Source organism: Salvelinus alpinus, chromosome 2, assembly GCF_045679555.1.
Source record: "Salvelinus alpinus chromosome 2, SLU_Salpinus.1, whole genome shotgun sequence".
Lineage (NCBI taxonomy): Eukaryota > Metazoa > Chordata > Actinopteri > Salmoniformes > Salmonidae > Salvelinus > Salvelinus alpinus.
The window spans coordinates 113,618,719-113,630,059 of NC_092087.1; the positions used below are offsets into that span (position 1 = coordinate 113,618,719).

Below are 11,341 nucleotides of genomic sequence, written 5' to 3' on the forward strand. Positions count from 1 at the left end.
AGGTTCTCCCATCTCCACAGAGGAACTCTGGAGCTCTGTCAGAGTGACCATCGAGTTTTTGGTCACCTCCTTGACCAAGGCCCTTCTCCCCCGATTTCTCCGTTTGGCCCGGGCGGCCAGCTCTAGGAAGAGTAATGGTGGTTCTTAACTTATTCCATTTAAGAATGAGGGTGGACACTGTGTTCTTGGGGACCTTCAATGCTGAATACATTTTTTGGTACCTTTCCCCAGATCTGTGCCTCGACACAATCCTGTCTCAGAGCTCTATGGACAATTCCTTTGACCTCATGGCTTGGTTTTTGCTCTGACATGCACTGTAAACTGTGGGACTTTATATAGACAGGTGTGTGCCTCTCCAAATCATGTCTAATCAATTGAATTTACCACAGGTGGACTCCAATCAAGCTGGAGAAACATCTCAAGGATGATCAATGGAATCAGGATGCATCTGAGCTCAATTTCGAGTCTCATAGTAAAGGGTCTGAATACTTAAATACATTTGCAAAAATGTGAAAAAAAAAGTTTTGGGTTTGTCATTATGGGGTATTGTGATGTCATTATGGGGTATTGTGTGTAGATTGATGAGGGGGAATAATTATTCAATTTTAGAATAAGGCTGTAACATAACAAAATGTGGAAAAGTGAAGGGGTCTGAATACTTAACGAATGCACTGTATACCTCTGGCAGAGTTTTCTACCACTGGCAGAGTTTTCTACCATTAGCAGTTTTGTACACAGTCACGTGATACGTGGTATAGAAAAGTCCAATCATAGAAGAGTACATGGGAGGCACTATACTGTGTGTCTGCAGGTGTCTATCTGGTCAAAACCACGGATACAGGTGCCCCTCCACCCTCTGGTGGGATGGATCATGTCTACAGAGAAATCTAGATTCAAATACTTAGATTTGTGTGTATTGGGTTGTGAAATTGTTAGATATTACTTGTTAGATATTACTGCACTGCCGGAGCTAGAACCACAAGCATTTCACTACACCCGCAATAACATCTGCTAAACACGTGTATGTGACCAATAAAATGTGATTTGATTTTGATTTTCAATAAATGTCCTATTTATCAAAGGTGCTTTTGGCTGGGGTCAAAATGACTCCAAAGGATTTGAATTTGTTAAAAGTCCATATTGATACAAAAACACTAAACCATGATTTAGATTTAATAAGAACAAGTTGATTGACAAAGTCATGAAAAATTGGAGGAATTGAATAACCCACATTTTGGCTATGATCAAAGATATGCCTCTGCGGTCAAAATGATCCATGTCAGAAGTATGGTTCAATGCAAATATGTAGTGGGTGTAAAGTTTGTTTTAAAATCTCACTCATTAAAAACGAATCAATCAACACATGCTTCTCTTTGAACGACTTAATATAATATTAAACTTTTATGAAATAAATTAAAAATAAACGTTTGGTTCCTCAACTGCGTTTCCCACTCCAGTCAGCAGATGGCGATGTGCGTCTTTTAGGTTCAGACGATGCTGCCAGTGTGACGTATAATCTAGTGGACGGGACGCTCCTTCAACAACAACAGCTAGTCAGACACCTCGGTAGTTTTCTAGCAAACATAGCTACAACATTCACGCTCTTTACACTGTTTTGGTGGATATTAGTCGATGTGTTTGAAACACACTTCTGTCGTATGTACTTGTTGGCCCATTTAATTATATATTTACGTTGTTTGTCAGCTAGCTGGTTTGCTAAGTTAGCTTTGAACTAGGCTAGTCGCTAATGCTAGCTAGCTAACATCTCCGACCATGAGTTCACTAAGCTACTCTCCTCCTGCTACAGAAGAGGAGATCTGCTGGACGGATAAAGAAGCTTTCGTGAAAGAGGAGGACGAAGAGGAGGCTGTTACAATACAAAAACAAGTAGAGGGTGAGGTTGTTACCGTGAAAAAAGAAGAGAAAGACGTTTCAGTGAAAGAAGAGGAAGACGCGTTCAGAGTGAAAGAGGAGGAAGTTACAGTAAAAGAAGAGGAGGAAGAGAAAGAGGAGGATGCAGTTTTTGTAGTGAAAGAGGAGGAGGGGGAGATTACTGTCACATTGGAAGAAGAAGAGGAGGTTGGAGATCTGTTTAACACCAGTAAGTACCTTCTCTGCAGTCGTTGAACCAATATGCAGTAAAGGGTTTCTACACTTTAATGTTGTTCTGTAGGAATGGCTGAAGCTACACTGTAACGTGTAGAACATCAAGAGTGGACCATCAACAAAACGTTAACAATTGATCAAATGCATCTAATGACAATGCCTGAAATACTGTAGTCCTCAATATCTCCTATTAGATTAGCCCAATTTGTAGTCTTAAAGGGGCAATCAGCAGTTGTTACATCCATTTTGGGACGTACACATTAATGATATGTACCCATTGTTTCTTGAAGAAATCACTTATAAATGCCTCATGAGCTTAGTTCAACTGTCGTACCCCATCAGAACCCAAAATATAAGCTTATATTTTCTCCAATGTTTGTCAGTAAATATAAACAAACACTGTATATCCTCAAAACATGGTTAAAACTATAATGTTGATATCATGGATGGTTGCATTTCTCCAGCCCCATCCCTCAGCTTTTTACCGAAACAGTCAGGGAGTACGCTTTGTTATTGTTTCTACTGCTAATTGCTGCCCCCGTTACTCCTCAAGGTCCAAGGACTGTATGTTATTTTCAGAGGTAGACTGGCTCTGGCAGCTAAATAGTCAAATATTCCATCTAAATGTGAATCCATTCTCAATTGCGATACATTTCTAGAAACATAAATCGCTTTACTTAAATATCACATCAAAATAATTTCACATAATACTTTCATATCACATCAAAATAATTTAAAATAATACTTTCATATCACATCAAAATAGGTAACCAGTCGCGATGCCCCAAAAGGTAAACCAAATTCGTTTCTCGTCATTTCTCCTTCTTTCAGGATTCTTTTTCTTCTTTGGACTTTATATGGCGGTTGGAAACCAACTTTAAGGTGCATTACCACCATCAACTGGACTGGAGTGTGGACCTCAGTTCATCTTTCAATCACCCACGTGGGTATATACCAAGACAGTCATGAAGAGGGCACAACAAAACCTTTTCCCCCTCAGGAGACTGAAAAGATTTGGCATGGGTCCCCAGATCCTCAAAAGGTAATACAGCTGCACCATCGAGAGCATCCTGACCGGTTGCATCACCACCTGGTATGGCAACTGCTCGGCGCTACAGAGGGTAGTGCGAACAGCCCAGTACATCACTGTGGCCAAGCTTCCTGCCATCCAGGACCTATATAATAGGCGGTGTCAGAGGAAAGCCCACAAAATTGTCAGAGACTCCAGTCACTCAAGTTATAAACTATTTTCTCTGCTACTGCACGGCAAGTGGTACCGGAGCACCAAGTCTAGGACCAAAAGCCTCCTCAACAGCTTCTACCCCCAAGCCATAAGACTGCTGAACAATTCATGAAATCGCCACCCCCCTACCCCCCCCCCCCTTTTTTGTGCACTGCTGCTACTCGCTGGTTGTTTGTTACCTATGCATAGTCACTACGCCCCCACCATGTACAGATTACCTCAACTAGCCTGTACCCCCGCACACTGACTCGGTACCGGTGCCCCCCTGTATATAGCCTCCACACTGACTCGGTACCGGTGCCCCCCTGTATATAGCCTCCACACTGACTTAGTACCGGTGCCCCCTGTGTATAGCCTCCACACTGACTTGGTACCAGTGCCCCTGTATATAGCCTCCACACTGACTCAGTACCGGTGCCCCCTGTATATAGCCTCCACACTGACTCGGTACCGGTGCCCCCTGTATATAGCCTCCACACTGACTCAGTACCGGTGCCCCCTGTATATAGCCTCCACACTGACTCAGTACCGGTGCCCCCTGTATATAGCCTCCACACTGACTCAGTACCGGTGCCCCCTGTATATAGCCTCCACACTGACTCACATTTACATTTACATTTAAGTCACTCAGTACCGGTGCCCCCTGTATATAGCCTCCACACTGACTCAGTACCGGTGCCCCCTGTATATAGCCTCCACACTGACTCAGTACCGGTGCCCCCTGTATATAGCCTCCACACTGACTCAGTACTCAGTACCGGTGCCCCCTGTATATAGCCTCCACACTGACTCAGTACCGGTGCCCCCTGTATATAGCCTCGTTATTGTTATTCTCATTGTGTTACTTTGTATTATTCTTTTTTATTTTAGTCTACTTGGTAAACGTTTTATTCTTCTTGAACTGCACTGTTGGTTAAGGGCTTGTAAGTAAAGCATTTCACTGTAAAGTCTAAGTTGGTGTCTTGACGGATTTGTAAAAAACGGTTTATCATAAAACACTATACAGTGGGGAGAAGAAGTATTTGATACACTGACGATTTTGCAGGTTTTCCTACTTACAAAAATCCAGAAAATCACATTGTATGATTTTTAAGTAATTAATTTGCAGTCTATTGCATGACATAAGTATTTGATACATCAGAAAAGCAGAACTTAATATTTGGTACAGAAACCTTTGTTTGCAATTACAGAGATCATACGTTTCCTGTAGTTCTTGTCCAGGTTTGCACACACTGCAGCAGGGATTTTGGCCCACTCCTCCTCCATACAGACCTTCTCCAGATCCTTCAGGTTTCGGGGCTGTCGCTGGGCAATACGGACTTTCAGCTCCCTCCAAAGATTTTATATTGGGTTCAGGTCTGGAGACTGGCGAGGCCACTCCAGGACCTTGAGATGCTTCTTACGGAGCCACTCCTTAGTTGCCCTGGCTGTGTGTTTCGGGTCGTTGTCATGCTGGAAGACCCAGCCACGACCCATCTTCAATGCTCTTACTGAGGGAAGGAGGTTGTTGGCCAAGATCTCGCGATACATGGCCCCATCCATCCTCCCCTCAATACGGTGCAGTCGTCCTGTCCCCTTTGCAGAAAAGCATCCCCAAAGAATGATGTTTCCACCTCCATGCTTCACGGTTGGGGTGGTGTTCTTGGGGTTGTACTCATCCTTCTTCTTCCTCCAAACATGGCGAGTGGAGTTTAGACCAAAAAGCTCTATTTTTGTCTCATCAGACCACATGACCTTCTCCTATTCCTCCTCTGGACCATCCAGATGGTCATTGGCAAACTTCAGACGGGCCTGGACATGCGCTGGCTTGAGCAGGGGGACTTTGCGTGCGCTGCAGGATTTTAATCCATGACTGCGTAGTGTGTTATTAATGGTTTTCTTTGAGACTATGGTCCCAGATCTCTTCAGGTCATTGACCAGGTCCTGCCATGTAGTTCTGGGCTGATCCCTCACCTTCCTCATGATCATTGATGCCCCACGAGGTGAGATCTTGCATGGAGCCCCAGACAGAGGGTGATTGACCATCATCTTGAACTTCTTCCATTTTCTAATAATTGCGCCAACAGTTGTTGCCTTCTCACCAAGCTGCTTGCCTATTGTCCTGTAGCCCATCCCAGCCTTGTGCAGGTCTACAATTTTATCTCTGGTCTTGGCCATTGTGGAGAGGTTGGAGTCTGTTTGATTGAGTGTGTGGACAGGTGTCTTTTTGTACAGGTAACGAGTTCAAACAGGTGCAGTTAATACAGGTAATGAGTGGAGAACAGGAGGGCCTCTTAAAGAAAAACTAACAGGTCTGTGAGAGCCGGAATTCTTACTGGTTGGTAGGTGTTCAAATACTTATGTCATGCAATAAAATACAAATTAATTACTTAATCATACAACGTGATTTTCTGGATTTTTGTTTTAGATTCCGTCACTCACAGTTGAAGTGTACCTATGATAAAAATTACAGACCTCTACATGCTTTGTAAGTAGGAAAACCTGCAAAATCGGCAGTGTATCAAATACTTGTTCTCCACACTGTACATATTTAAAAAAAATAATAATAATTTGCTGACACCCCTCCCCAGAGGTGTCTCATTATTGGGATTCATTGCTGATTCCTACCTGTAGCTCACTATGAGGTGTCTAGTGATAAAGGTTAAGGCAAGGCTTTCGACTCTGTCAATCACCACATTCTTATCGGCAGACTCAACAACCTTGGTTTCTCTAATGATTGCCTCGCCTGCTTCACCAACTACTTCTCAGATAGAGTTCAGTGTGTCAAATCGGAGGGCCTGCTGTCCAGACCTCTGGCAGTCCTCTATGAGGTACCACAGGGTTCAATTCTCTGGCCGACGCTCTTCTCTGTATATATCAATGATGTCGCTCTTGCTGCGGGTGATTCTCTGATCCACCTCTACGCAGACGACACCATTCTGTATACATCTGGCCCTTCTTTGGACACTGTGTTAACAAACCTCCAAATGAGCTTCAATGTCATACAACTCTCCTTCCGTTTCCTCCAACTGCTCTTAAACGCTAGTAAAACTAAATGTATGCTCTTTAACCAGCCGTTGCCCGTAACCGCCCGTCCAGCATCACTACTCTGGACGGTTCTGACTTAGAATATGTGGACAACTATAAATACCAAGGTGTCTGGCTAGACTGTAAACTCGCCTTCCAGACTAATATTAAGCATTTCCAATCCCAAATTAAATCTATAATCTGCTTCCTATTTTGCAACAAAGCCTCCTACACTCACGTTGCCAAACATACCCTCGTAAAACTGACTATCCTGCCGATACTTTACTTCGGTGATGTCATTTACAAAATAGCCTCCAACACTCGACTCAGACTGCATCCAGTTTGCTATCACAGTGCCATCCGTTTTGTCACCAAAGCCCCATATACCACCCACTACTGCGACCTGTATGCTCTCGTTGGCTGGTCCTCGCTACATATTCATCGCTAAACCCACTGGCTCCAGGTCATCTATAAGTCTATGCTAGGTAAAGGTCCGCCTTAACTCAGCTCACTGGTCACCATAGCAACACCCACCCATAGCATGGCCTGTTTATTGCCTTACCTCCTTACTCCATCACACTGTATATAGATTTTAATATTGTGTTATTGACTGTACTTTTGTTTATCCCACGTGTAACTCTGTTGTTTTTTTGTCGCACTGCTTTGCTTTATCTTGGCCAGGTCGCAGTTGTGAATGAGAACTGGACACCTGGTTAAAATGTAATTAAAAATACACTTAAAAAATCATAACTTTATTGACAACACCCAAATAGATACTGTCATTAACGCGATTCTTCAATAATTAAACATATTTCTTAATACTGTAGCAAACATTATATTACACAGGACATTCAAACGAGCCTTACAATTATAATCCAAAGTAGTGTGAAATGTACTCATAAGCAACCTGGAAATGGAGGTTACTCCCCTGAGTTTTCCCCCATTCACATTCAGAATACATTGTGAAAAACTAAAATCTTTGCTCACCATTTTTGCTCCAGACAGATATACTACATCCATAACTGTCGGTTTCCTCATTATCAGGGAGGAGTTTCTACAACCAAATTGCATGTGCATCGCCCTCGTGCCGCAATTTTATTAAACACAGAAAGGGGCTTATATTGGAGACCAACAGTCGTCTGGCACAGTGCTTAGTTTCAACAACATGAATAACTTATTTCTAGCCTACAATCATCGATGTTACTACTAAAATATGACTTGTTGCTCATTTTAAGACAATTGTCAAATCATTTTAACATTCATTACAGACATCAATTGTTGTACAACATCATGGCTACGCTGTTGGCATCACCTTTTACAGTGGATTACCGCTGTTGTGGGCCTTTAATCATCTGTCTGACTTATTGTTCACACAGGTGAGAGACGGGACTATCGTGGATCCTCTGGGGAGCCTCAACAACCTCATGATGCTGACGAGGCAGAGAAGAGTCTCTCCAGATCAGAACACGTCAAGAAACACCAGCAGAGATCCACAGGGAAGAAATCTCATTGCTGCTCTGACTGTGGGAAGAGATTCACCTCCTCATCAGGCATTAAAATTCATCAGAGAATCCACACAGGAGAGAAACCCTATAGCTGTTATCAATGTGGGAAGAGTTTTTCTACTTCTGGCTATCGGACAGTGCACCAGAGAACACACACAGGAGATAAACCTTATAGCTGTTATCAATGTGGGAAGAGTTTTGCTGCATCTAGTGATCTGACAGTGCACCAGAGAACACACACTGGAGAGAAACCTTATAGCTGTGATCAATGTGGGAAGAGTTTTACGAAATCTAGCAGTCTGACTAAACACCAGAAAACACACACAGGAGAGAAATCTTATAGCGGTGATCAATGTGGGAAGAGTTTTACTGCATCTGTCTCTCTGACTTTACACCAGAGAACACACACAGGAGAGAAACCGTATAGCTGTGATCAATGTGGGAAGAGTTTTTCTGCATCTGTCTCTCTGACTAAACACCAGAGAACACACACAGGAGATTAATCTTATAGCTGTGATCAATGTGGGAAGAGATTTTGTCAATCTGGCCATCTGACATCACACCAGAGAACACACACAGGAGAGAAACCTTATAGCTGTGATCAATGTGGGAAGAGTTTTTCTACTTCTGGCTATCTGACAGTGCACCAGAGAATACACACAGGAGATAAACCTTATAGCTGTGATCAATGTGGGAAGAGTTTTGTTCAATCTAGTGAGTGCACAAGAGAACACACACAGGAGAGCAAATCGTATAGCTGTGACCAGAGATAATCTGATAAAAGATCTCTGACTAGTCATCAGAAAATACATGAAGCAGTTGTTTCATGATATCAATGAAATAATGTCACAATGTAGAATGTTTTAACATTGTAGTAGGAGTATTTTAATGATGTCACAATGTAGAATGTTTTAACATTGTAGAAGGAGTATTTTAATGATGTCACAATGTAGAATGTTTTAACATTGTAGAAGGAGTATTTTAATGATGTTCTACCTTATCCTTTGCCCTGTTCAATTTATTTCAACATGATATGGATATTAGCCTCAGGGGAAAATCCAGGCTCTGAATTGAAAGAGTACTATTTATGAGATTTAGTAAGTACACATTATTCCCAGATTCCGTGTGGTTTTTGAGCTGTTAGTTTTAACAGGACGTGCAACCTCATCTCCCTCCTGTCGATACAATTGATTTTAGCATGATATCGATGAGTGATGACAAATAAGTGTTGTGTTCCTTTGTTTAGCGACCCCTACATTTAAATGCATCACTCCAAAATGTAGCTGACTGTCTTCTGCAGGTTGTCCTCTAACCAGTGAGCTAAATGATATCTCCCATTTCCATGTGTTATTTTAGTTGTTAGTTTCAACAGCAAGTACAACCTGATCTCCCCCCTAATCGATATCAGTGATTTATTGCTACTTGTCAAAACCACAGGATTTTTGGTGCTTGTGTCCATTGTGAGGACAACTTGGTTTCTGATTGTCTCAAGTTTGGCCAGTCAAAAAGATTTGTGTTTTGTGTTTAGCCAGTGCGTTCCATGGATCACAAATTATTTTGAATTTCCGTATTAGAGATGAGTTACGTTTGGGCTCGTTCCAAGGGGACGAGAGTTCCTAGAAGCTAGTGAGTTTTAGGAAGAGAAAAATACACGTTATTGTTCATGTTTTTATAGGTGAAGGTGAAGCATTGTAGTTGATTATAATGTGAAATGGAAGTTGTTTTCAAGGGGACGTAGGATGTATCTGATGTATCTTTTACAGCAGACAGTATCTGCTGTAAAAACAGTACACTTTTTGTAGAGACCAGGGTCTGGCCCTGGGGTCATCTCTCCCTGGTACCATATAGAACAGAAACATTAACTCATGCTCTGGAATGCGGTCTCTTCAGGTTTTATCACCCAAAAGACATTGTAAATCTCTTGTCAGTGTTATCATTCCAAGGGGAGGAGAGTCCTAGAAGCTAGTGGGGGAAAAATACACTTTTTCTTGTTTTTAATTGTTGATAGCCAGTAGACACCATGTTTATATTGGTGAAGAATTGTAGTCGATTATATTGTGAAATGGAAGTTGTTTTTTGTTGGTGGTGCACATTATTTTAATCTTTTAAGGTGTTAGTTAGTCTTTGGTTTTTCCATTTATGTTTTGAGGTTGGACTTTAGCGTGTATAGCTCGTTAGCACGTAGGACGCACTGATTGGTGTCACCTCGTTAGTCAGTATGTGTTACACCTGTGCTGGCTTGTCCATCTCGTTTGTGGGAAGGTGTTTCACCTGAGCTGGTCCAGGTTCTATTTAAGAGTGTCTGGCCCAGTGGTCCAGTTGTCTTGATTGATGTGGAGAGTCAACACCTTTAGTTGCGCTACCTTTTTGGTTTGCTTCCTGTCTTAAAGTTTGTTGTGGGTTTTTCTTTTGTTTTCCTCTTCTTGGGTAGATTTAGTGGGTCTCATGGTGGGTGTCTTTTATGTCCCAGTTGTTGTTACTAGTCAATTTTCAGTGGACACCCCCATAGTGTCTTTCAGAACCCCTCCTAAAAAACAAGCTTATATTTTGGGGTGGATATTGCATCCGATTAATATTTTAATCAAATTTCCTTAGTCTTAGCCCATTAGTCTTTCAGTTGTTAGTCTTCTGTTTGTTGTGTACTGTTTATTAATTAAATATAATTTTTTTGTTTTCATTTTTTTATTTGTTCATTCTTTTTTTTAAATTTTTAGCCCCTTTTCTCCCCAATTTTCGTGGTATCCAATTGCTAGTAATTACTATCTTGTCTCATCGCTACAACTCCCGTACGGGCTCGGGAGAGACGAAGGTCGAAAGCCATGCGTCCTCCGAAGCACAACCCAACCTAGCCGCACTGCTTCTTAACACAGCGCGCCTCCAACCCGGAAGCCAGCCGCACCAATGTGTCGGAGGAAACACCGTGCACCCGCCCCCCTCGGTTAGCGCGCACTGCGCCCGGCCCGCCACAGGAGTCGCTGGAGCGCGGTGAGACAAGGATATCCCTACCGGCCAAACCCTCCCTAACCCGGACGACGCTAAGCCAATTGTGCGTCGCCCCACGGACCTCCCGGTCGCGGCCGGCTGCGACAGAGCCTGGGCGCGAACCCAGACTCTGGTGGCGCAGCATAGCACTGCGATGCAGTGCTCTAGACCACTGCGCCACCCGGGAGGCCCTATTTGTTCATTCTTGTGAAGCCATTGTGTTGCATCCATGTCTGAAATGTGCTGTATAAATAAATCTTGATTTGATTTGAACCCAATGAACAATCAACAGACCCTTGGTCCATCTAACTATGAAAAACAGCATCACAATTTTTTGAAATCAGCAATACCTCAAAGGATTCAACTACTGAAACCTGAAACACAAATGGATCAACCAGATCAATCCCACTTTTCCAGCCTGCTGAAGGTGTGGTGGAGTGTTAAACACCACCCCCGGCTCTACCAGGGGCTTGAGGTGGTCTCCCACAGCTCTGCTGGT

At 42.8% G+C, this 11,341-nt stretch overlaps 1 protein-coding gene across 1 annotated transcript; it reads left to right on the top strand.

The window, feature by feature from the left end:
* Positions 1 to 1,533: 1,533 nt before the first annotated feature.
* On the top strand, positions 1,534 to 11,139 carry LOC139549542 (zinc finger protein 664-like). The gene is made up of 2 exons (XM_071360146.1): positions 1,534 to 2,101; positions 7,732 to 11,139. Exons 1-2 carry the CDS (start codon positions 1,774 to 1,776, stop codon positions 8,361 to 8,363), a joined length of 960 nt encoding a protein of 319 aa, XP_071216247.1. The 5' UTR covers positions 1,534 to 1,773; the 3' UTR covers positions 8,364 to 11,139.
* Positions 11,140 to 11,341: the final 202 nt, after the last annotated feature.